At 45.4% G+C, this 26,835-nt stretch overlaps 1 protein-coding gene across 4 annotated transcripts; it reads left to right on the forward strand.

Moving 5' to 3' along the window:
* The first annotated feature begins 1,694 nt into the window (after positions 1 to 1,694).
* On the forward strand, positions 1,695 to 26,498 carry LOC139155662 (protein-lysine N-methyltransferase EEF2KMT-like). 4 transcript variants are annotated; one of them, XM_070730900.1, is made up of 10 exons: positions 1,695 to 1,813; positions 2,851 to 2,913; positions 5,952 to 6,032; positions 6,726 to 6,827; positions 10,133 to 10,266; positions 13,560 to 13,876; positions 15,972 to 16,121; positions 18,637 to 18,815; positions 21,650 to 21,806; positions 25,650 to 26,498. In XM_070730900.1, the coding sequence occupies exons 1-8, from the start codon at positions 1,736 to 1,738 to the stop codon at positions 18,723 to 18,725; spliced, it is 1,014 nt and encodes a 337-aa protein (XP_070587001.1). In that variant the 5' UTR covers positions 1,695 to 1,735; the 3' UTR covers positions 18,726 to 18,815; positions 21,650 to 21,806; positions 25,650 to 26,498. The 4 variants fall into 4 exon arrangements, with proteins under 4 accessions (XP_070587001.1, XP_070587000.1, XP_070586999.1 ...); XM_070730899.1 differs by lacking the exon at positions 18,637 to 18,815 and having other exon boundaries at positions 25,650 to 25,737; XM_070730898.1 differs by lacking the exons at positions 18,637 to 18,815; positions 21,650 to 21,806.
* The last annotated feature ends 337 nt before the right edge of the window (positions 26,499 to 26,835 follow it).

A 26,835-nucleotide genomic window follows, 5' to 3' on the forward strand; every position in this document is an offset into this window, starting at 1 on the left:
GCATTCCTTAGGCATGATGTGAGGGTGAAGATGCGTCTACCTGATGAAGTTTGACAATGGGGATTGGCTATTTCCCAAAGGGGGGCATGTGGGATTCTTTGATATGGGCAAGTATCGCACCTTTTTTTTCAGACTTTGCTTTGATTCTGATTTGAGTAAAATTCACTTTTGATGTTCAAAATGGACTCTGAGTTTTATTTTTCTTAAATTCTGGGTGAAGCCAACCCTGACATAGAATACATGGATATCATGCATGATATTGATACTGATGTAGAATTGCTGTAACAAGAGAAAATTTGGATTTTGTGCTGGTTTTTTTATGTTGGAAATGTTCAATAAATACTATTTTTTTTAAAAAAAAATACTACATACACTTTTAGTCACCATATTATTAAAAAGATGTTGAAACATAGAAACATAGAAGATTGATAGGAGAAAAAGACCTCATGGTTCATCTATTCTAAGAGTGCAAAAAAATACAACGAAGTTGATTTGGGGACCAAAGGCTAAAACACACAAAGAACAGTTGCAGGAATTAGGTTTATCTAGTCCAGTGAAAAGAAAAAAGGAAGGGTGACATGAAAGCAGTGCCACAAAGAGGGAGTCCAGCTATTCTCCAAAAGACCAGAAAGTTGGACAAGTAATGGATGGAAACTAACCAAGGAGAGAAGCAACCTAGAACTAAGGAGATATTTCCTGACAAAACAATTAATCAGTGGAACAGCTGGCCTCCAAAGTTGTAAATGCTCCAACAATGGAAGATATTAGGAAGAGATTGGATAACCATTTGTCTGAAGTGGTGAAGGGTTTCCTGCCTATGCAAGGAGTTGCACTAGAAGACCTCCAAGGTCCTTTCCAACTCTGTTATTCTATTCTAATGTATTCTATTCTACTCTACTCTTATTTTATTCTACTCTATTCTTATTCTACAATATTCTATTCTTATTCTATTTTTATTCTATTCTACTAATATAAGTGCACCATAATATATACCATACATAAGTGCACCAGAGTGCCTTCCGTCCCCTGTCCTATAGCCTCTCCTATATCTCATATATTCTCTTCTATCCCCATATCTGTTTCTGCTATTCTCTGTTATATTTTACTCCTTTATTTTCCCCTCAATTCTCCCTTTAATACATTATGCCTGATTATATCTTCGATAACAATGTTTCCCAACCTTGGCCACTTGAAGATATCTGGACTTCAACTCCCAGAATTCCCCAGGCAAGCATTCGCTGGCTGAGGAATTCTGGGAGTTGAAGTCCAAATATCTTCAAGTGGCCAAGGTTGGGAAACACTGCTCTATAACCCTCATGGTGTATTATTGTGTATGGGACAAAACAAACAAACAAATAAATAAATAAAATAAATACTCTTAGTCTATTCTACTTCCATTCTCTTCCATTCTATCCACCAGCGGCAGAACTGGTCTTCAAGAGGTGGTGGGCAGAGGCCAGGTCGCCCCTTGTCCGGAGGCATAGCCGGGGTGGGGCTAGACGACCTCCGGGCTCCCTTCCCGCCATTCTTCTTAGTCTGCTATCTGCCGCCACATAAATCTCCAGCCGGGTGACGAGCTCGGGGCCGCCTGCACAAAGACCGCCTCGCCTCTTTTGGCAAAGCGGGCCCACGTGCTCCCAAACGCTCTCCCGCACGCCCCCAGGCGGGCGGGCGCCACGCGGACCCGCCCCCCCCCCCCGCCTCCGGAAGGCCCGGTGCCCGGAGGGAGGAGCCGATGGCGGAAGAGGAGGCAGCGCTCGGCTTCCAAAGGGGCTTCCTAGCCGGGAGGCGCGTGGCCGAGCTCCCTTGGGAGGTGAGCGCACGGCGGCGCCCGCGGGGGGCGGGGGGGGGGGCGCTTAGCACTGAAGAGGAGGCGCGCGTGCGGCGGGAGGGGGGTGGGAGGAGCTCTCGGAGGCGGAGTCTGCCAGTGGGCGGGGCTTCAAATTTTGCCAGAGGGGGGGTTGTTTCGGAGGGGAAGGTAGAAATGGCAAGTTAGGGAGGCGAGTAGGGGCCGTTCTGCCCTCTTATTAGCTGGCCAGATGCGCGGCTCGGGATCCAGAGCTTGCAGGGAAGGGCAAATCCTCCAGCGTCTGGTTTTGCCACGGGGGGGGGGGGCGTCCTGCGAGAAATAATAATAAACAGCAACAGAGTTGGAAGGGACCTTGGAGGTCTTCGAATCTAGGACAGTGTTTCCAAACCGTGGCAACTTGAAGATATTTGGACTTCAATATCTTCAAAGTTCTTCAAGTTGCCAAGGTTGGGAAACACTGGTCTAGGAAACCCTGCACCACTTCAGACAGATGGTTAACCAACTTTTTCTTTAAAACTTCCAGTTTTCCATTTTCGCTTCTGGTGCACCCTCCTTATCAGTACCTGTAGCAACTCAATATTGCTTCAGAATATCCACCTAAAATTTCTATCTCCCTTTCGAAAAGAGTTCCAGATTATCCAATTCAAATTCCATTTTTAATATCCCACGAAAAGTTTTTTCCCCCTGCAACTAGTTCCTATTTATGATGATGGCTGTGTCCCAGGATCACCTGATCCTCTTTTGTGACCTGCTGTTGAGCAAAGTCCATTGGGAAATCAGATTCATTTAACAACCATGTTCACTTAACAGAGGTGGCAAGAAAATTTGTCAAGTGGGACAAATACAATTAACAAATTTTCCAACATAAACTTTGGGCTCAATTGTGTTTGTAAGTGGACTGTATTTTCAATCTTAGATTTCACAGAAGAACACAGAAATTGCTGGTTGCTCCTCCTAAAAATGAAATGATGCTTTCAGGAGCTATAATTCAATTTAACCATGTTTCCTTCATCAAATCATACATGTGTTTTGTTATCTAGGGTCTTGAAGAGGTCCTAAAATATTCAAAGGATTCCTCTCCATTTTTGGCTATCCTGCAGAAGGTAAATATTTCTTTGGAAGTAGATCTTATTTCCTTCTCAGTCATGATCTTCTTCTTTTACCGACCCCATAATCCCTTGTGAGTGGAATCTGGGCAACCGAATGAAGCTAGCAAAGTGTTTTTAATGGCCCGTTGCCATTCCTGTTGCCAGTGTGGAGTTTCTTCCAGAGAGAAAAGTATCAGTTTACCTAGAATCGAACTCCCAGCCTCCTGATTGTGAGGGGAGAGCTCCACTGCTACACCATCACCCGACTCTTTGTTTCCTTCTCAATCTTTCCATGCAAAAGTTGATGGGCAGGGGAGTTTTAAGGGGTATCTCCTAGTAAGAAAAGGGTGCAAGACATTCTTCCATCTCTCTCCCTCTTTTGCACCAATTATGCACAAATAATATCCCGGCTGAGGTTGTGCGTCCCTCAAAGCTTAAGATGTGGAGGGGATTTGTTTGTTTTATTTTATGGACACAGCCTGTGACTTTGCAAACCATGAGTTGTTTGTTTGTTTGTTTGTTTATTATTTTTTATGCGGCTCTTCTCCTTAGAGTCAGGGCGGCTGACAATATGTTAGCAATAGCACTTTTTAACAGAGCCAGCCTCTTGCCCCCAACAATCTGGGTCCTCATTTTACCCACCTCGGAAGGATGGAAGGCTGAGTCAACCTTGAGCCGGCGATGAGATTTGAACCGCTGACCTGCAGATCTAGTAGTCAGCCTGCAGTACTGCACTCTACCCACTGCGCCACCCCAGCTCTTATATACCAATAGCACTTAGTATTACAGTATATGCAGGGGTGGATTCCTACAGGATGCATTCCAAAAGTAATTCAATTATTTTTTTAAAAGTAATTTATTGAATAGATTTGCACAAACGCTTAAAATTCTTCAAAGTACTGTCCTTGGGCCTCTCCACATTTTTTCCAGTGACTCTGCCGTGACCAGTATGCACCCTGGAGGGCATCTTCGGGGACCTCTTGCAAGGTCTTTGTCACGGCTTATTGGATCTTTTCCATGGACGAAAAACAGGGCTGCCTTCATCCAAGGGAACAAAAAGAAGTCTGCTGGGGCGACGTCAGGACTAGGGGGGGGGGTGGCATTTGGCCAGGAACTCACGGATTCGTAGCACTTTGTAGTAAGGTGCATTGTCATGATGGAGTTGCCAGGTAGCGGGGATGTCTTTTCTCGTCCTGATGACCCTTTTTCGGAGTCTTTCCAGCACATCCACGTAGTAGGCAGCGTTAACTGTCTGTCCTTGAGGAACAAACACCTTATGGATCACTCCTTTACTGTAAAAAAAAAGACAATGAGCATTGTTTTCACTTTTGATTTGCTCATTCTTGCCTTTTTGGGCTTGAGGGACTGGTTGGTGTGCCACTCAGAGCTTTGCCGTTGTTTTTGGGCCGTATTCAAAAACCCAGGTTTTATCACCAGCAATGATGTTGTCCAAATAATCAGGCTCAATTTCTATACGTTGCAAAATTTCACTTGAAATTTCCAATTCCATTTTTTTTGTGACACGGTCAGCGCACAGAGGTTTACAATAACTGACGTCCTGCCGCTTCCACAGCTTGGAGAGCACTGAGACCGGTGTCGCGGCAAAGCTTAGTGCCTCCCCACCTACTCCAAGTGCTTCGGTCCCACTCTGACCAATAGGAGCAACGCGGGAAATTCAATTGCATTACTTTTGGAGTACACCCTGTATTACCACCACTAACAGTGTGCTGTGCATGCAGCTTCAGTTAGCTTGTGTGTGTGCGCGCCCCAATGTGTTTTGCTTCTGTACATGCACAAAAGCAAAAACTCATTGAGACGGGCACGCAAGGTAACCAAAGCTGCACACATAGCGCAGCGAATGCTGCCGGTTTGTCGTCTTTTACCATATCGGTAGCAACCTGCTCCTGATTTCTATGCCATCTCATAGTGCTTCACAGCACTTTCTGATCTGTTTGCTCTGCCAGCAACAATCTGGGTCCTCACTTGACTGACCTCGTAAAGATGGGAGGCTGAGTCAACCTTGAGCCACTCGGAATCGAACTGCTGGCAGTTGGGCAGAGTCAGCCTACAATACTGCATTCCAACCACTGTCCACTACAGCTAGTCAGTGGTAGTACTTACTTATATACCCCTCCACAGTACTTAACAGCCCTCTTTACAGAATGCTTTACAGAGTCAGCTATTTGCCCCCAACAATTTGGGGTCCTCATTTTACCCACCTTGGAGGGAGGGAAGGCTGAGTCAACCTTGAGCAGGTCAGAATCAAACTCCTGGAGTGAGCAGCAAGTTAGACCTGCATTCTAATCACTGTGCAACCATGGCTCTATTTTTTAAATACTTTTAGTACTTGTCACATCTCCGGGAACCAATTATTGCCGAGTACCAAGGTACCCCTAAATTCTTAAATCGAGTCTTTGTCTTCTATGAGATGTGGGGTCAATGAAGGATGATATCTGTAGCTCAGGGTTGAGGGATGGGATCCTAATTACCAAACTAGGTAACAACATCAATACTTAAAAGGAGGTGGTTGAGGGGGGAGGGAGAGGACTCTTAGCTTGGTTGCTTTCTTGCAGACATTTCATTACCCAAACTAGATCACATCATCAGTTCCTAGTTTGGGTAGCCAGTTGGGGACTGATGGGACCACCGGGCCTTCTGTGTTGTGGCTCCAGTCCTCTGGAACCAACTCCCCCCAGAGATTCATTCCGCCCCCACTCACCTGGCCTTTCGAAAGGCTTTGAAAACACACTTTTGTATTTTGAACTGCTGGCAGTTGGGCAGAGTCAGCCTACAATACTGCATTCCAACCACTGTCCACTACAGCTAGTCTATGTATTGGGGTATTTTTAATTTTTGTAGCCATTTTACTGTTGTACGCAGCCCTGAGTCCACCAGGAAAAGGGTGTCCTATACAAGAAAGAAGGAAGGAAGGGAAAGAAAGAAAGAAAGAAAGAAAGAAAGAAAAAGAAAACAAACAACCAAGCTCAGAGACCACCAAAGAGTTGTGAGGTCCTTTGGCCATATACAATCTGCTCTTGTTTTCATCCTTTCAGACGGTGTGTCATCCACTCTGTTTGAAGTATCCTCCATCTGTTCAATACAGAAGACGCTTCTTATCTGAGCTGATCAAAAAGGTACAGTTGGGTTGTGGTGATCACACAGCTTAGATGACCGTAAGGAACTATTCATGAGACTTTTTCTTGAAGACTGTCCAGAGCGGTACTTGTCAAACCTGGTACATTAAAGATGTGTGGACTTCAACTCCCATAATTCCCCAGCTAAGCCCATACATAGAGTTGGAAGGGACCTTGGAGGTTCTCTAGTCCAACCCCTTGCTTGGGCAGGATACTCTACACCACTTCAGACAAATGGTTATCCAATATCTTCTTAAAAACTTCCACTGTTGGAGCATTCACAACTTCTGGAGGCAAGCTGTTCCATTGATTAACAGTTCTGTCAGGAAATTTCTCTTCAGTCTAAATTGCTTCTCTCCTTGTTTAGTTTCCACCCATTTTGATATAGTTTTAGACAAAAGTTGGATTATATCTTGAGATTCACACCTCATCAAACAGTTGGGGACATGTTATCCCCCCCCCTCTATTGATGTCTGCTTATATGATTCTTTCCTGCTATTGTAAAAAGCAGACAAGCAGACAGTTATTCTGCAGCCAAATTATAGAAAGTATTACGGAAGGAAATTAAATCAAATCTCATTGGATCATTTTGTTTTCTGTCTGGATCATCTTTTCATATTAGTATCTTCTGCTTCTCCCCACCCCCTTTTTTCTTTTTTTTCTTTTTTTTGGTTTTTGTTTTTGTTTTTCTAGCATGAATCTACAAGCAGTGAGCCTCTGGATCAACTCTACGAAGCCCTAGGGGTTGTTCTAAATTGTGAAGAAACCACACACTGTTACAAGAACTATTTACTGGTAAGTAAGATGTTGAGCCAGCACAGAAGTCGGGAGGAAAATTAACATCTCGCAATATTATCAATAGAAGGCCTGGTGTTTATGGGAATTTGGGAGGGGTGATTTTTATGAGGGAGCAGATGCAGCCACAAAAGCATTATTTCAAGAAGTTTAAGGTCATCCTTTGTCCACCACCTGGGTGGAAGCAGAAGGAGGTGTTGCCATACTGACACAACCTGAGTAGGCAACATGACAAATTGGGGGGTGGGTGGGCAAGGGATGTGAACTTTCAACTGGCTGGGAAACTTTGGAAGCATCAGATTCAGGTTTCCCACTGACGGTGCCAGAATGGCTCCAGCAATAAATTGGAACTTTGAGGAAAAATTTGACTCGGATGCTACCTTGAACCCTGACATATGAGCCACCACGATATTAGGAGTCATCAGTGCTCTCTGAGCTTGTTTGTTTTCTTGCAAGCATTACAATACACTAATTAGGTAACATCATCAATACAGCACTGATAATGTTACCGAATTAGTTAATGAAACTTCTGCAAGAAAACAAACAAGCTCAGGGAGGATCAAGGGCCTCTCATTTCAACCCTGAGCTACATGTATTCTCCTTTACTGGTACTTAACACACAGCTTTGACAATAATCTTAAATATATATGTAGTCAACCACTTATTAGGTAACAGATAAAAGCATAAACATAATTATGAATACAGTGATCCCTCGATCATCGCGAGGGTTCCGTTCCAGGACCCCTCGCGATGATCGATTTTTCGCGAAGTAGCGGTGCAGAAGTAAAAACACCATCTGCGCATGCGCAGATGGTGTTTTTACTTCCACCGCCGCCCGCCCTTCGCCCGCCGTTGCCAGCTCCGCTTCCCAACTGGGAAGCGGAGCTGGGGTGTCCCGAAGCGCGCGCGCGCCGCCCGCCATTGCCAGCTCCGCTTCCCAGCTGGGAAGCGGAGCTGGGGTGTCCCCGCGCGCGTGCCGCCCGCCCGCCCGCCCATGCCGTTGCTCGCGCCTTACCGGGGGAAGACCCAGGGAAGCCTCTGCCCGGCGGGGAAACTCCACCATCTACGCATGCGTGGAAGGGCACGCATGCGCAGATGGTGGAGTTTACTTCCGGGTTGAAAACTCGCGATATAGCGTTTCGCAATAGGCGAGATCGCGAAACTCGAGGGATCACTGTACATGAAAAGAATATGAATAAAAGAGGCTGGTAGGGCAGGGACAGTAGGCAGGTTGATGCACTTATGCACGCCCTTTACAGACTTCTTAATTTTTGGTATGATTAGACAGTAGACAGTCTAAGGTTAAAGTTTTGGGGATTTGGGGATGAAACCACAGAGTCAAGTAGTGCTTTCCAGGCACAGACCACTCGATTGCTGAAGTCGGATTTTCTGCAATCAAGTTTGGAGTGGTTTACCTTATTTGTATCTATCATGTGCTTATGTATTGTTGTGGTTGAAGCTGAAGTAATCATTGACCATGTCCACCGACATATTAGCAGATAATTTTATGTACAGTGATCCCTCTATTATCGCGAGGGTTCCGTTCCAAGACCCCTTGCGATAATCGATTTTTCGCGATGTAGGGTTGCGGAAATAAAAACACCATCTGCGCATGCTCGCCCTTTTTTCCCCCTATAGCCGCGCATGCGTAGATGGTGGAGTTTGCGTTCCCCGCCGCCCACGCAAAGGGGAAACCTCGATTCGGCTCCTCGCTGCTGCTGTGTTACTGAGCAGATCAGCTGCTGGGCGGCCGAAGGTACCTTCCCTGGGTCTTCCCCCTCTTGCTGGCGGGCGGGCGAGCGGCGGGCATCAGCGAGGAGCCGGGGTTTCCCCTTTGCGTGGGCGGCCGGGAACACCCAGGTTGGGGGTTCGGGGGGGGGTGCTGGGAAGCCCCCCAGGCCGACTGCGACCTTTCAAAACAGCCGCGCCGCTTCCCAGCTGAGTCCTGAAGCCAAACGCGGAAGTTCGCCTTTGGCGTTTGGCTTCAGGACTCAGCTGGGAAGCGGCGCGGCTGTTTTAAAAGGTCGCAGCCGGCCTGCGGGGCTTCCCAGCACCCCCCCGAACCCGGGTTGGGTGTTCGGGGGGGTGCTGGGAAGCCCCCCAGGCCGGCTGCGACCTTTTAAAACAGCCGCGCCGCTTCCCAGCTGACTCCCGAAGCCAAACGCGGAAGTGGTGTTTTTTTTAATTAATTTTTTTTTTTAAATCGCGATATAGCGTTTCGCGAAGATCGAGATCGCGAAACTCGAGGGATCACTGTACTATGCTTAGGTCAGACTGAGCATAGTTCTAAGTTGTCTTAAGCCCAGAATTTCAAGTCTAGTGGCATAAGGTATTCTGTTGTGTGAGTAAGGTATTCTGTTGTGAGTAGATGATTACAGGACTCTTCCCGTGAAATATTGCTGGACTCTCTCAATTGTCTGATATTAATATCTGATCTGCAGTGCAGGTTCCAGACAGATGAACTGTATTCGAGAATTGGTCTAATAAATGTTTTGTATGCTCTTGTTAGCAGTGTAATATTGCAAGAGAAGATGCTACGCAAGATTATATTAACAACCCTTAATGTCTTTTGGGCAATGTTGTTACAGTGGGCTCTGGCACTTAGATCATTAGAGATGAGTACTCCAAAGTCCTTGACAGAGTGAGGGTCATCTACAAGATCATGTCCATCCAGCTTGTATTTTATGTTCTGATTTTTTTTTTTTTGCCAATGTGTAAGTCAGAGCATTTCTTGGTTGAGATTTTAGGTTGGAACTTGCTGCAGATAAGCCAACCCTTGAACATTTAGCCCAAATTCCGTGGAAAAATGGTGCTGACTATAGATAAACCAACACTTGAAATTTTTGTGTGGGTTTTCTTTTTTTAATTCCACAGCTGGCTTAGCCAATCCAATCTTTATAGGATTCATCTTCTGTTAAAAACCCAAGATCTGAATTGCTCTGAAGATGCTCAAAACCCCTAAGGAAGCAATTATATTCTCCTAGAATTCATAAAAGGCCTCACTAAATTTGCTCCCATAAAACCCCATAGCAGCCGCTGGCTAATTTGGGAACTAGCAAGAGGTTAGGCCTCCTGAATACACAGTTGGCACCCATCAGGGAACTCCGGGGCGGAATGCCAGGCTGGGAAAACCAACATTAATCCTGAAAGATGGCAGTGTCAACTCCCTGTTGTGCTGTTGCGTTGAAAACTGCCTGGATGTTTTCTGCAACATCCCCAAGAATCGTAATTCAACTCGAGGGTGTCTTTCCCTTTTATTGTCTCCAAATGGTGATGCATCCTTCCTACCAATATGTTACTTTCAGCCCTCCGGAGATGTCATCACGCTTCATGAAAACATTGCCATCGTTTCGCAGGGAACCACAGGTCTTGTCACCTGGGACGCTGGCCTCTACTTAGCCGAATGGGCTCTGGAGAATTCACAGGTCTTCCAAAACAGGTAAGGTTTCTCCACTTCAGGCTTGGACAGAGCCAGTTAAGCTGGATCCCTTTTATGAAGATTGACGTGGATGGTGTTGTAGACTATCGGCCACCAGCAGCCAAATCAGAGGAGGAGGAGGCGTGGGACTCAGGGTCAGGGTCAAGGCAACCTGAGAGCTCCAAGGGGGAGGGAAAGGGAATGGAGCTGTCAAGGAGAGAGAAACAGAGACAGACCGTTGGCCGTCCATCAGCCCTCAGAGGGAGAGTCAACAGCCCCCAGGGCTGGAGGTGGCTGATGAGGAAGAGGAAAACAGCTGGGTCCAGGGCCTGACGCGTGGATGCGCAGAAGGCAGAGGAGAGGAGAGCAGTAGAAATTTATGGGCCGGTCCTTGGGAGGGAAGAGCCACCACTGCTAGCGAATCCCCACCCTAGCTCTGGGGATAAAAGGCAGAAGGCAGAGATGAATAGGTGTGGCAGATAACTGTTCATCTCCCTGCCAGAATGAGTGGTGAGGACAGTGTCGTAATTAATTTATTTATTAGATTTGTATGCTGCCCTTCTCCGAGGACTCGGGGCGGCTCACAGCATATAATATAACAATATAGTACAACGGCAAATCTAATAAAATCATGCATGGGATAGAAAAGGTGGAGAGAGAAAAATTCTTTTCTCTATCACACAATACTAGGACAAGGGGGCACTCCCTAAAGCTCATAGGTAAGAAAGTGAGGACAAATCAAGGGAAATATTTCTTCACCCAGAGGGTCGTTGTTTGATGGAATTCCCTTCCAGAAGAGGTCATGACAGCTGTCAGCCTGGATAGCTTCAAGGCAGGATTAGACAGATTCATGGATGCCAAGTGTATCATAGGTGGTTATTGAAACAGATGTCCATGTGCCGCCTCTATGTTGGTTGAGGCAGGCAGGATTCCCTTGAGTACCACTTGTTGGTTGTGAAGGGAAAGGGAGGGTTTTGCCTTCTCTTTCTGATCAAGATCCCCATGGACAATTGGTGGGCCACTGTGGGACACAGAGTGCTGGACTCGATGGGCTTTGACCTGATTCAGCATGGCTCTTCTTATGTTCTAATTAAATTTAAAATTACAATCTAAAAATCCAATATTTGAAAACAAATTCAATATTTAAAACCAATTCAGTTCATACGACATATATCTCATTTTGTTGGCCAGGGTGTCTGAGACTTAATTGCCCCAAGCCTGGCGACATAGGTGAGTCTTAAGACCCTTACGGAAGGCAAGGGGGGGGCAGTGCGAATCTCCAGGGGGAGCTGATTCCAGAGGGCTGGGGCCCACAGAGAAGGCTCTTCCCCTAGGCCCCGCCAAGCGACATTGTCTGGCTGATGGGACCTGGAGAAGGCCGACTCTGTGGGACCGAATCGGTCGCTGGGACTCATAAGGCAGAAGGCAGTCCCGCAAGTAATCTGGCCTGATGCCATGTAGGGCTTTATGTCAAATGATCCCTTCTTTCTTTGAAAGGGGAAGCTATTTGCATGTAGAACTCTCCTTATTTTATGTATTTACTGTGTGAGTGCTCCTTGTCTACCTCTGGTCATGTCAGATCCTGAGGAGGATGAACCAGGCCCCTCTGGAGACCCTATGCTGGGGGGCTGGGGTTGCCAGCTGATGCAGAGAGTGAGAGGGACGGAGAAATAGCCCTGGATGAACCTGAGGAACCACTGGAGGGGGCAGATATGACAATAGGGGAGTGGGCCCAGTCGGAGGATGAGAAACACATTAGAGTGGAAGTCCTTGGATAGATCCTTGATATAGGAGATTGCTGAGAAGGCAAGAAGAATTGCATAGTAAAAGGTATTAGCTTACAGCCTTAGCCTCTTTGGAGTGTGATGTCACTTCCAGGCAGTATAAAAGCAAAGGATTTGGGGTAATTGGTGTGGGGTTTCTACGCCATTCAATGGAAGAGGTTTTAGAGTGGGGGTATGCTTGAAAAAGGCTTCAAAACCATGGTTTCTGCCTCAATAAAAGACATTCTCTGCTGGATGATTTTTGCCTAGGATTTCGGTGAGCAGATTTTAAACTCTTGAACGATAAATGGACTTTGTTATCTAAGGAATGCCATTTTATACATCTCCACCCCATGTCCAGTTGGTGAAGCAGTGGTGCCTGGAGGCTGTTGGGGTCTGGATGGGTGTCAACAAGCTCAAACTCAACCCTGATAAGACGGAGTGGCTGTGGATTTTGCCTCCCAAGGACAACTCCATCTGTCTGTCCATTACCCTGGGGGGGGGGGAATTATTGACCCCCTCGGAGAGGGTCCGCAACTTGGGTGTCCTCCTCGATCCACAGTTAACATTAGAACATCATCTTTTGGCTGTGGCGAGGAGGGCGTTTGCACAGGTCTGTCTGGTGCCTCAACTGCGGCCCTATTTGGACAGGGAGTCTCTGCTCACAGTCACTTATTATTATTATTATTATTATTATTATTATTATTATTATTAAGGCCGAGTTTGGCACCTTTCCCAGACCTTGTTGTTACTTCAATCTGGAAAGAGAAATAACTCCCTTTTCCTTGCCATTCAATTCTGCTTTTCACTCTGTGTGCTTTTATCAGTAAAGAGTGTGATTTTATCATGAAATAAGGGATTTTTGAGTCGGTGTGTTCACTCTGAGGGCCATGCACAGAACATTTACTTATTGGATAGTGATACTGACTGGGCCAATGATACTTAGTCAGTTGCATGGCTAAGGATGGATTTGGAATAAGTTCATCTTCTTCCTCTCTCCAAAGCAAATGTAAAAACTTGCCTCTCCTCTCTCCTCAAGAAAGCATAACTCTTGAAACAGGTGTTTTTTCAAAAGGAAGCTTTTATTGAGGGAAAGCGATAGCAAGGAAAGTTAAGTCAGGATCTGAAGTTCCCGCTCAAAGACCATGAGATTGAACATTGCAAAAAGCCTTCCTGTAGGTCCAGTCCGAATTGAGCCAATCCACAGGTGGGAAGTTGTTTAGAGAACTCGAGCCCAGAAAGGTGATAAGAAGTTGTTTTCAGGCACTGCTCTGCCCACTTCTGCAGAGCTAAGACAAAACAGAGGGCCCCAAGTGTATCCCTGCTCCTCCCTTTTCCAAGCAGGTACATCAAAGTAACAGGAAATCCAGAAACAGGAAAGGGGTTGTAAAGGTACATCCAAGGTTCCCTCCCCACCGAAATGATGGTGCCCCGATTGGGATCTATGGGACCTGATTCACTTGAGAAGAACTGGTGAAATGAATGGTAGACCTGAAATTATTCCCTTTTCACCTATTTTGTTCCTTGCTCATCCTCTTTCTCTTTCCTTAGAAGAATTCTGGAATTGGGGAGTGGGATTGGATTGACAGGAATTGCCATTTGCAAGGCTTGCCATCCGAGAGAGTACCTCTTCAGCGATCACCACGAAGATGTCCTTCAACAGCTGTCAGAGAACATCCATCTGAACGGCTTGACTTTGGAGCCTGAATCTTGCAGCCACCGTAGAGAAGAAAGCCAAAATCTTCAGCACCATCCTAAGGATGACCTGGAAGATAGCCACATCCGAATAGCAGTAAAAGAACTAGATTGGAATCTAGTGTCCAAAGAAGAGCTTGCGAAATTGCAAGCCGACATCATTCTGGCTGCAGGTAATGGATGTCCTCAGATTGGATTTTAGCTTGCAGAATGGGGAATAAATGCAAATATGTTGGAAGCGCTGGAGTTTTGAGATGTCAGCATTCATATGGTCTCCGGATGCAATTTAAAGTGTTGGTTATCACCTATAAAGCCCCATATGGCTTAGGACCAGATTACTGATGGGACCATCTCCTGCCTCATGTATTCCAGCGGCTGGTCAGACCCCACAGGGTTGGCCTTCTTCAGGTCCCGTCAGCCAAGCAATGTCAACTGGCAGGGCTAAGAGGAAGGGCCTTCTCTGTGGTGGCTCCGGCCCTCTGGAATAAGCTCCCCCTGGGTATTTGCAGTGTCCCCACCCTCCTGGCCTTTCAGAGGGCTTTGAAAACACATCTTTGCTGGCAGATCTGGGGCCGTTGAGATGAACAGTCTGCTCCGGCCGATGGCATGTTTGTGGTATGATTCTTGGTTGAATGGTTTCTTAATGTCTGGGGTTTTTATTCATTCATTCATTCATTCATTCATTTATTTATTTATTTTTGTTTGATTGATTGATTGATTGATTTTCATGTCGCCCTTCTCCTTAGACTCAGGGTGGCTTACAACATGTTAGCAATAGCCCTTTTTAACAGAGCCAGCCTATTGTCCCCACAATCCGGGCTTTTTATGTTAGGATTTTTAAATGTTATATTATTCTTATTCTGAATGCTGCCCTGAGGTCACTGGAGAAGGGTGGCCTATAAATGTGAGTGAATGAATGAATGAATGAATGAATGAATGAATATCAAGACTCTGGAAAGAGTGCTGGGAAGAACAACAAAGATGATTAGGGGCCTGGAGGATTAAAATAGACCAAGAACAGTTGCAGGAATTGGGTATATTTAGTTTAATTAAAAGAAGGACTCGGGGCGGCTCACAGCATATATAAAAGACATAATAATACAATTGATCCAATTAATATAATTAAAAATCTTTTAAAATCTAACTTTAAAACATTCATTAACATTCACTCAATAAATCACACTAAAAACACTCGTTGGTCTGGGGGGAAAGATCTAATGACCCCATGCCTGGCGACAAAGATGAGTTTTTAAACTCTTTCAGAAGGCGAGGAGGGTGAGAGCAGTGTGAATCTCCGGGGGAGCCCATTCCAGAGGGCCAGGGCCCCCACAGAGAAGGCTCTTCCCCTAGGTCCCGCCAGCCGGCATTGTTTGGTTGACGGGACCCTAAGGAGACCAATTCTGTGGGACCTTACCGGACACTGGGATTCGTGCGGCAGCAGGCGGTCTCAGAGATAGTCTGGTCCTATGCCATATAGGGTTTTATAGGTCATAACCCACACTTTGAATATTAAACCATCATTTGAACACACAGGTCTACAGCTTAGTCACAGAGACAAACCAGAAATAGCAGAGAGGAATCAGAGAGGGGAGAGGGAGGAAAAGAGATGCTTCTGGCTCCCTCTTGTGGCTAACTGCAACATCAACTCTTAAACCTATAGTGTTATAATCCATTTAAACATACTTATATTGATAGTTTATTTATATATTGATAAATAAATACAAGGTATTTATATAGGTACAAGTTATGTACTAACATTTTAAAAAAACCCAAAACAAGTATATTTTAAATCCCTGACTATTCAGTGATCCACTCTCTCCAATCTATACTGCCTTGTAATTTGCATTTTAAAAAAAAATCATTTAACTAATTTAATTTATTCGACTTATATGCCGCCCAATCCCTTGGGACTCAGGGCAGCTTACAGCAATAAAAGTTACAATAATACAATAAGTCAAAATATAAAACAATAAAACAGTAAAATTCCTGTTAAGCTAAAAAAAACCAAACAGAAGTATAGAGTCATACACACCAAGCCAATCAGAATTCACCCATGACTAGATGTTAGATGTCTAATGGCCCCCAGGCCTGTCGGCAAAGCCAGGTCTTCAGGGCCTTTCAGAAGGCCAGTAAGGTGGGAGCAGTATGGACATTGGGGGGGTAGCTGGTTCCAAATTTTTAAATATTTTTTTAAATTTAATTTTTTTTTAATAAAAAAAAATGCTACTTCATTGGTTCCATTTCCTCCCCTTTTTAAATTCCTGTCAGATGTGGTCTACGATCCGGAGATAAGCCAGCACTTGATTGCTGTCCTGCAAAAATTTCCCAAGGACAGCGAGAACAGAGAAACGCCTGAAGTTTACATGGCCTTCAATATCCGAAATCCAGACACGTATCACAGCTTCCAAAGACAACTTGGTAAGAATCAGAAGTGGGCTGCTTCTTGGTGGCTCAGAATCGTAAAGTTAGCGTAAGAGAAATTTAGGATTTTTTTTCCAAGGGTGGGACTCTTTTGGCTTGTTTCTTAGGCCTGCTTTCGTCCATGTTTTGATTGATTAATTTACTCATTTTTATATGCCACCTTTAATTACCTCTATAAATAAGTCAAGGTTGTGGCTGTATCTAATATTCTTTCTTCCTCCTGTTTTTCCTACCGTCACTACCTCGTGAGGTGGGTTGGTTTGAGAGAGGGACTGCACCAAGGCCAACAGCCAGTTTCGTGTTAAAAGGATTCTACTACTGTATGCTCCACTTTTCAGAATAACTTATTTATTTATTTATTTATTTATTTATTTATTTATTTGATTGATTGATTGATTGATTGATTGATTGATTGATTTCTATGCCGCCCTTCTTTACCATAGTTTTTGGACTATAAAATGCACCTTGATTTAGGGGAAAAAATACTTTTTGGCCTTTATGCGTCCTGTTTTCGCCCTCCACGGCTCCCAGAAGCACCTTGTAGGCCAAAGAGGCCCATTTTGGGGCTCCCAAGCCCTCTGCACATCCTGTTTTCACCAAAAACACACCCATTTTTGGTCTGCAGAGTGCTGCCGGGAAGGGTGAAAATGTGACACATGCAGGGTTCAGGACCCCAAAATGGGGCCTATTTGGGTTGAAAATGGGATGTACGGAGGGTTTGGGAGGCTAAAAATGGGCCTGTGGAGTACTGCTGAGTGCTTCTAGGGCCAGGGAGGGCAAAAACATGACTTGTAGATGGCTCGGGAGCCCAAAGATGGGCCTTTTTTTGGCGAAAAACAGGCCTGTTTTTTTGCAAAACTGGGCTGTGCAGAGCACTACAGGGTGCTTCTGGGGCCATGGGGGGGGGGGGGGTTTGAATACGCGACTTGCAGAGCATTCAGGAGCCCAAAAATGGGCCCATATTCAGTCTATAAGATGCACCAAAATTTTCACCCACTTTTAGGGGAGGGGAAGTGTGTCTTATTCTCTGGAAAAAAAAATTATATTTATTTATTTATTAAAAGTACAGGTACTTCTCAACTTACAATTATTCTTTTAGCTACCATTCAAAGTTACAGTGGCCCTGAAAAAAATTGACTTATGATTGACCATTACAGAATTCCCATAGTAATGTGATCAAAATTTAGATAGCTGGCAACTGGCATGTACTTATGACAGTTGCAGTTGTCCCAGGGTCATGTGATCCCCTCTGTCTCAGAGGGCAGGCACTGATACAGAGAAGGTGCCAAGAGATGGCATCGTTTAGTCCAAGAAATCTAGAATGTGCCAATCCTCTTCGGTTATAGCAGCCAAGTAGATTAGATTATTAACGGAGTTGGAAGGGACCTTGAAGGTCATCTAGTCCAACCCCCATTTCTGACAAATGGCAGTCCAATCTCTTTTTGAAAGGCACCAGGGATGAAGCTCCCACAACTTCCGAAGGCAACTTCTGTTCCATTGGTTGATTGTTCTCATTGTCAGAAAATTTATCCTCAGTTTTAGATTGTTTCTCTCCTTGATTAGTTTCCATCCATTGCTTCTTGTCCGACCTTCAGGTGTTTTGCAAAATAGCTTGACTCCCTCTTCTTTGTGGCAACCCTGAGATACTGGAACACTGCTATGTCTCCCCTGGTCCTTCTTTTCATTAAACTAGCCATGCCCAGTTCCTGCAACAGTTCTTCATATGTTTTAGCCTCCAGTCCCCTGATCATCTTGGTTGCTCTTCTCTGTACTTTTTCTAGAGTCTCAACATCTTTTTTTAATAATAGTAGCAACCGCTTTAACCGTTTTATAGTGCTTTTAAGCCCTCTCTGAGCAGTTTACAGCAGTGTTTCCCAACCTTGGCAACTTGAAGATATTTGGACATCAACTGCCAGAATTCCCCAGCCAGCATCTGCTGGCTGGGGAATTCTGGGAGTTGAAGTCCAAATATCTTCAAGTTGCCAAGGTTGGGAAGGACCGTTGAACTTACATGAACGGTCTTCTCGATGCACTGCAAGGAGAGTCCAACATGGGTAATACTTCAGCCTGATTGGCTAGGGACTGAGTTAAATTAGAATAATTATAGTTAGCTCCACCCCATCGCTACCCCCAATAGCTCAGTCAATAAAAACGAAGGAGTAGTGCAAACAACACAACTTTATTAACTCAATAAGATAAAACTTCAACTGAGCCCCTGGGCCAATAGGCCGGGTTGGGTTTGGACTCTCCTTGCAGTGCATCGAGAAGACCGTTCAGGTAAGTTCAACGGCCCTTCTCTAATGCACTGCCGTGGAGAGTCCAACATGGGATATACCCAAGATCATGATGACAGGGTGGGCAAAGGCTGGACCAGGGGCACATGTGTTTCACACACATTCTGCAGCACTCTTCGGCCAAAGGATGCTTCAGTGGACCTAAACGAGTCCAGCTTATAATGTTTTATAAATGTATCTGGAGTAGTCCAAGTGGCCGCTCTACAAATGTCCTCTAGAGCAGTGTTTCCCAACCGGTGTGCCGAGACATGGTCAGGTGTGCTGCGAAGAAGGAAGCTCAGCTTCTGGTCCCACAACTTTTTGCTGAGAGTGCGAAGAGCAAAAGGTTTGCGCCTTCCAAGTTTTCCGGCAGCTGCAGCGCCCCGCCCGGCTGGAGCTTCCCTGACGGTGGCAGCAGGTGAGCTTTGGGGCTCGGCGGGAAAGCGGCGGCAGCGGGAGGGCGGTGGCAGCAGCAGCACCGGGCAGTAGCCGCTGAGTGGCGGCAGGGTGGTCGACTGCGAGCCAGAACTCCAGGATAGAGGCACCGACGACGACGGCTGGACATGTTGCTGTACGCTGTACATGCTGGCATTGCGTGGCTGGCACTTGCCTGCTGACTGGGCCGGGACGGAGGCTCCAGCCCCACGCCCATGCCCAGTGCACCGCCAGCATGTACGGCGTCTAGCAACATGTCCAGCCACCGCCGTCGGTGCCTCCGTTCCGGAGCTCCGCCTCACAGCTGACCACCCTGCCACCGCCCCACGGCTACTGCCCAATGCCGCTGCTGCGGCGTGATGTACGGGAAAGAGAAAGAGAAAAAGAGAGATAGCAAGAGAGAGAGAGAAAGAGAAAGGGAGAGAGGGGGAGAGAGAAAGAGAGAGAAAGCAAAAGAGAGAGAGAGAAAGAGATAGCAAGAGAGGGGGAGAGAGGGAGAGGGGGGAGAGAGAAAGCAAAAGAGAGAGAGAGAAAGAGATAGCAAAAAAGAGAGAGAAAGAGAAAGAAAGAAAGAGATAACAAGAGAGACAGAGAAAGAGAAAGAAAGAAAGAAAGAGATAGCAAGAGAGACAGAGACAGAAAGAGAGATAGCAAGAGAGAGACAGAGAGAGAGAGAAAGAGAGATAGCAAGTCAGAATGTCCAATAATTTGGTGAATGTTCTGGGTGTGGACAAGAAGCTCAATGGCATCGCTCGGTATTGATGGTGTTGGTTGTTGAAGCAAAACCTGAGGTACTTCCGGTGTTCGGGATGTACCGGAACATGAAGATACACCTCCTTCAGGTCTTATTGCTGAGAGAATGGTGCGTAGGGAGTGCATTTTGAATCTCAAATACCTCACAGAGAGGTTGAGTTGTTTTAAGTTGAGAATCAATCTGCACCCCCGAGGCATTGGGTACGACAAAAACTATGGAGTAGTACCCTAGTCCTCTTTGTTCTGGTGGAACCGGTTCTATGGCTCCGATGTCAAGCAGATGGTTCACCTCGTGAAGGAGGAGTGCTTTCTTTTGAGGGGAGTGGCTCTCTGGACATTGAAGGAATCGTTGAGGAGGAGTGTTGAGAAAGTTGATCCGTAGACCATGGGCTACCACGGTAAGCGCCCATGTGTCGCTCATGATATCCTCCCAAGTCCTGGAAAAGTCCTCCCAATGTCCTCCCAATGTCCCTCACTGAGTCACTTCTGTCCTCTGAATCCCTTCTGGTTGTTGTACTTGAAGGGCTTCCTGGACTGCTTGAAGGGCTGCTTGAAGGGCTTCCTGGACTGCTAATACTGTCTGCCTTGGTTGCTGAATCCTCTGTCAGCTCTGAAATTTCCTTGGTTGTATCCCCCTTGTGCATACGACCTTGGAAACTGGGGGTTCGCCAAGGAAGAGTCCTGTTAAAAGGAATGCCTGCAGAAAAAGGGTGTTTGATGCCTGTTGGAATGTCTGGCAGACCTTGGCAGCACTTTTCGTTTATCCTTGTCTTCCACAAGGACCTCGTCTAGTGAATCTCCGAACAAGCTGGCTTCCTTTGAAGGGGGTGGAAACTAGGCGCCACTTTGACTTGGCATCCGCTTGCCAAGTCCGTAATGAGAGCAGGCGTCTAGAAGCTAGAGTTGTGGCCATTGCTCTGGAAGCGAATTTTGCCGCGTTAAGCGTGGCATCAGCAGAAAATTCGGAAGCAAGTATCAGCTTACTTAGATCCTGTCGTAGACAGCCATCCTCAGGTCCTACCTTGGCTTGCATGTCTTCAAGCCAGAGTATACATGCTCTATTTAGAAAGGATGTGGCAGAGGCCGATCTCAGTTACCAGGAGGCCATCTGATGTGTTTTGCGTATCAGGTTCTCGGCCCTCCAATCGTCTGGCCTCAACCTTTCAGCCAGTTCCGATGGTACTACCGCATTTGAGACCAAACTGGCTACTGGTTGGTCAATGGTGGTGAATTGAAGAACTTCCTCTACTTCTGGATCGAAGGTATAAAACCGGCGGTCCATTGTGGAGGGTCCTTGTGCCACTGCCGGGTGTTGCCAAGGTCGTTTCACGTTTTCAACGAAGATTTGAGAAGACGGGATGTGTCTTGATTCTTTCTGTGGCTCTGAAAATAGTCGAGCCGCTGGCTGTAGACCTGCTGCCGCCTCTGATAGCTTGGAGAAAGTGCTGATATCAATGATTAGTTTGGCCTTCCTTAGAAGGACATCAAATAGTGCCGGTTTGAAGAGGGAGATGGATACTGGTTGTTCTGGGGGAGGGTTCTTATCCTCAGACAGTTCACGATCTGGATCACTGTCCAGTTCCTCCTCTTCCATCACTGATTCTTGCATTAAGGATGGTATTGACCAGAGGTCTCTCCTGGATGTTTTGGCAGGGATAGGCCTCTGGTGTGTTCCCACCGCCAAACCATGTGAGTATGCATTGGTTAACATATCCTGCCAGACCTCATTCGAGTGTAGTCCTGCTGCTGATGGCATAAATGTGGCAGAAGGGTACTGCAAATCAGATTGGTACCATGGCTGAGCAGAAGGTGCTGTCAGCTCTGGGCCAGCTGGGTTTCCCTCTGTCCTCATGTCAGGGCACAGTTCCTGGCGATCTGGGGACAGTTCCACACTATGTGCTGATGCCACCGATCCCGTATTTGCCCCTGGGGAACTAGATGGAAACCATGAAGGGAAGGACTGGTGTTGAAAGGTGGGAGGTGGTTGCAGTGAGGCCTGCTTCTGAGCAGCCTCTAGCTGTGCCTCTAATGTCTTTATTTTCCTCTCTGCTTCTTTGAGGATAGATGAGGAAGACTTGGCCTTGGCCTTGGAGGAGTGTCCCTTGTCTTTGGGCTTTGATGCCTTCTCCCTCACAGTCCCGATCTCCGAGGGAACATGAGCCTCAGATGAAGGGTCAGCCATTACTGAGGTACTCACAGAGTATGCTGTACACACTGACAGGTGAGCTGTAGTCTCCTAGAGGTTCGGAGAACTCACTCAAAATGGCTGCTATCGATCAGAGAGTGGGCGGGCCTGCCTTTTCCGGCGCCGAAAATGGCGGCCGAAAGTAACCACCGAGTCCAATACTAGGCCCGATTAGTTTGGCGCCAAATTGGCTGGGCGCAACACTTTCCTGGCCCAAAATGGCGTCCGCGACTATTTTGGTGTCCAAAATGGCAGGCGCAACCTTCCCGGTGCAGAGGGCCTCCCCTGAGCATCCCGTCGTTTGTGCTTCTGAGGGCGCTTGCCACGTTGTTGGTGACTATTTGCAAGTGCGCCTATCACCTGTGAGGTGGCACGTTCGTCGCCCACGGGGAATTCGCCTTGTGGCTGCCGGCATTTATTTAGGAGCCATGGGGGGGGGAGGCATCCATCAGCTGAGGTGGCTTGGCTCGCCGCCCAACTCCTTCTTAATGGAGCCGCGCTCTGAAACTGTCTGGTGGCAGTCGCTCGCCGCGGCTATCAGCAGTCCTCCGAAGGAGCGCCTGTCAGCTGGGATGGGTTGCAAATCGCGCTTCTTTCTAGCACTTGTCTGCGCTCTCGGTCCCTTCGGGAGGAAACGCGAGGTAAGGCCGTAGCGCAAGGGGAGGCGTCACTGAGGCCACAAACTACCCCCACCAGTCCTCTCCATAAGGTCTAGCCACGGAGGCTAGGGACCTTAAAGGGTGAGTGAGCCTTGATCCGGATCACTAGGCCTCCCGGGGTATGGCCACGGAGGCCAGGGACCCGACTAGGAACAGGCAGTGGACCTCTGGGCAGTGCCCACAGAAAGCAGGGGCCCTGAGAAGGTAGAAGGTAGAGGGCAGGGGCCTGTTCTTCTGTCCTCTTGTTCAGGATCTGTAAAGGAGAGAAAAGGAAAAAGAAGAAACATTATTTATTACAATTTATTGCAATTTTTTACTCAAACGAAAGAGAGAGCAAGACAACTCTAGTCCCTATACTACGACTGAGTTTTTAAGACTGAGCTATTGGGGGTAGCGATGGGGTGGAGCTAAGTATAATTATTCTAATTTAACTCAGTCCCTAGCCAATCAGGCTGAAGTATTACCCATGTTGGACTCTTCACAGCAGTGCATTGGAGAAACACTGGTTTACAGAACCAGCATATTGCCCCCAACAATCTGGGTCTTCATTTTACCGATCTTGGAAGGATAGAAGGCTGAGTGAACTTTGAGCCTATGAGATTTGATCTGCCAAACTGCTGGCAGCCGAAGTAGCTTGCAGTACTGCACTCTAACTACTGCACCACCGAGGCTCAATTCTATAGAAGTAGATAGTAGTATAATAGTAGGTAGCTAGATAGATAAGGTAGATTAAGCAGATTAGGCAGGCAGGCAGATTAGTCAGGCAAGCAGGCAGGCAGACAGATAGATAAAAGGGTATGCGTGCATGTGATAGCATGCACACGTGCACGTGTGCCCACACCCATAATGCAATACCCTCCCCTCCTGCACATGTGCACAATGCCTGTGCTGTGCTCATAGTAGATTCTATGAGACAGGTGGTGCCACTTAGGACTTTAAAGGTACCCAACCAGCACCTTAATTCCCACTCAGAAGCAAACTGGCAACCAATCCAACTCACAAAACAGAGTAACATGTTTCTTAGACATGTGTGTTTCCTCTGATAAGGACAGCGGGTAAAAGAATAAACCAATGAATAAACCTGGGATTTGCAAGCACCATCAATGGAACTTATAACCTGCAGTGTATCATTAATTAATAGTGAATAAATACATCACTTTAGAAGATTGAAAAGTGCTATTAAAAGCTACAATCAAAGCGTGTTTTATCAGGAATGACCCTGTTTTAATAGGCACAGCTGGTGTGCCTTGCTTTTATTTTCCAGACAACATTGCTGAAGAATTCCTCTGTTAATTAATGATAGGTAATCAACTAGTTAATCGCCTATACCAATCCAAGATACACCAACTGCTTTTTTTACTTAACAGATTTTTTCCCCCATTCAAAGAAACAACGGAAGAGGAGCAGAGGGAAAAGTGGTGTTTTTTTCTCTCTCTCTTTGATGGTATTGTCCACAAGACTATCATATCAGTTCCACCTTGAAGAAGTTGCTAACTTCTTCAGGTTGGAATTAAAGCTGAACTCTTTAGTTTTGTGATGGCGAACCTCTGGCATATAAATTGTTCCTGGCTCGGGTTCTTAAGTAGAAAATGGTTAAGTGGAGGCAAAAAAAATCTTGAGCATCCAGTTCTTATCTAGAAAAGTTCTTAAGTAGAGGCATTCTTAAGTAAGTTTAAGTTTTATTAGATTTGTATGCCGCCCCTCTCCGAAGATTCGGGGCGGCTCACAACAACAGCAATACAATATACAAAGTACAAATCCAATATAAGTTAAAACAATTTTAAACCCATAAATATTAAAAAACGATCATTACTACACAATCACACATTCTCTTATATTACAGACAGAAAAAGGTGGTTAAATAGTTATTCCCTCCATGCCTGGCGACATAGCTAGGTCTTCAACATCTTGTGGAAGGCCGGAAGAGTAGGGGCAACTCTCCGGGAGAAGTTGATTCCAGAGGGCCGGGGCCGCAACAGAGAAGGCTCTTCCCCTGGGTCCCGCCAAATGGCATTGTTTAGTCAACCGGACCCGGAGAAGGCCAATTCTGTGGGACCTGATTTGCCGCTGGGATTCGTGCAGCAGAAGGCAGTCCCGGAGGTATTCTGGTCCTATGCCATGTAGGGCTTTGTAGGTCATTACCAACACTTTGAATTGTGACCGGAAACTGATCAGCAACCAGTGCAGGCCAAATGTGGGCAGATCTTGGAAGCCCCACGATAGCTCTCGCGGCCACATTCTGCACAATCTGAAGTTTCCGAACACTTTTCAAAGGAAGCCCCATGTAGAGAGTGTTGCAGTAGTCGAACCTCGAGGTGACGAGGGCGTGAGGTACCACTGTACTTTTTAAACAGGTATTGCCTTTTTTCTACTAATTCTGGGCTGGTCTTCACTACAATAAGCCAAGATGCTGATATTTTCTAAAATTCATTGAAAATTATTATGGTTTCTACGGTAAAAACACCAGAGTCTTGTCAATGTCTAATGCAATGTTCCTGGAAATAATTCCATCCCCGAAAGTCCACTTTTTATAAAATTGGTATTGATGTCTGAATTGTTTTTGCAGTCTCTTTATTAATGTAGGAAAATAAATAGGGGAATAAAATGCAATGAAGGCTTTTATATATTGCAGATAACTCTGGGGTGTTTTTTTTTTAAAAAACCTGGACATTTAAAAATGAATCACTGTGAGGTTTGTGTTTTGGGTATGAAAATATCTGCGTACACAGCAGCTTTTTTGTCTTACCAGACAGAGGACTAAGCACTGCTAGGACTTCATAAAGTCAAAAAGGAGTGGTCGATTCCTACTCACTGCACATTAGTGTCTTGGTTCCAAGGGACCAATTAACTTTCACAGGAGTTGCATTTCCCACAAGCAAGATTCAGCCACAGAAAAAGTTTACCCAGAATAGATGAAACTTTTTCTTATTTTGTTTGCGTATTCAAATCTCTGCAATTAATTCATATAGTGTTTTTGGCCAGCCTCCAGATAGAAGCCACGTAGGTCTTGATAAGTATTGTGTTTGGGAGGTTTTTATTTAAAAAAAACCCAGTTTCTTCTTTGTGGCTAATTTATGAAAGGTTGCTTTCAGAGCAAGAAACAATTCTGGCCCATTTCTCATATAAAGCCAAGTCCTTTGAATTAGAAAGTGAAAAAAATAGGCAATCTGAAGATATCCCCACGTTTAATCATGTTTCTTTCTGCCTTTTTGTTTTTTAGATAAAGTGGAGATTGGATGGGAGATGGTAGCTACCACTCGGAAGAATCTCTTTCCATATGACCAGCATGCTAATATAGTAATTTTAAGGCTGCACATTTAAAGGTTTCCTTGCAAAATCTTCGTTGGAAAGCTTTTTCCAAATATTATTATTGGAAATAACTATCAGTTTCCACCCTGTCTGTCTTTTCTCAAAGCATCAAAATGCTTCTCACATTTCAGCCCTGAGTTACGAATATTCTCCTGTATTGGTACGCTAACACAACTAACATTACACCACAGTTTTCTTACATTTGAGAAAATATATTGCAACAGAGAAATTACGCTTTCCCTGGTCCTATAAGATGACATTTAATTGAAAAAAATGTATAATCACATGGATGCACAGAAACCTATTACAAAATATTAAAGAGCTAATTGCTTTTATTTGATGCTTGCTTTATATACACAGATGAATCTCCAGCAATGTATATTAATGATAATTAATAATAACTTCCTAATAGATCACAATTTCACAAAGTTCTACTAAAGGCTAAAATCAGGGAAAAGCCTTAGCTTTTGAGTGAGAAATACTCCAAGACGAATGACAATTATAGAAGTTCAAAAATCCCTAACTTTTTCTCAACAACTTTGCAGAAATTACATTCCAGATTTTCAACACATTCAGCATCTAATCCCGGTTAACATTTCACACATAAGAAAAAAGAAATAGAAATAAATGTTGGAGAGATAGCAAGGGGGGAATCATTTTGCTTATGTAGTGTCATTCCCAAACATTTGTAAATTTGGGGATATAATACTGCAGACAATCCTATTAATTACAAATCAAAGAATAAAGAAAACTTCTTGCAGCTTTTGTTATTATCTGTTAAGAATGCAAATTTGAAAAGTAAGACACTATTACACTTGTTATTAATGCTGCTATATTAGTAACAGAAAATACTGAGTATATCTAGAAGGGTCATCTTAGAAAAATTGGAATGATAAATATGGTCCATTGCCTTAACAGAAAAATTAACATATAAATTGAAACCAGTTAAAGAAAAATAAGAGAGAAAATTACTTTCCCACCCCCCCTATGGACTGATTTCATATACAGTGGTACCTCAAGATACGAACCCCTCGTCTTACGAACAACTCATGATACGAACCCGGGGTTCAGAAAAAAATTGCCTCTTCTTACGAACT

This window comes from Erythrolamprus reginae, unplaced genomic scaffold (assembly GCF_031021105.1).
Source record: "Erythrolamprus reginae isolate rEryReg1 unplaced genomic scaffold, rEryReg1.hap1 H_40, whole genome shotgun sequence".
In the NCBI taxonomy this organism is placed as follows: Eukaryota; Metazoa; Chordata; class Lepidosauria; order Squamata; family Dipsadidae; genus Erythrolamprus; species Erythrolamprus reginae.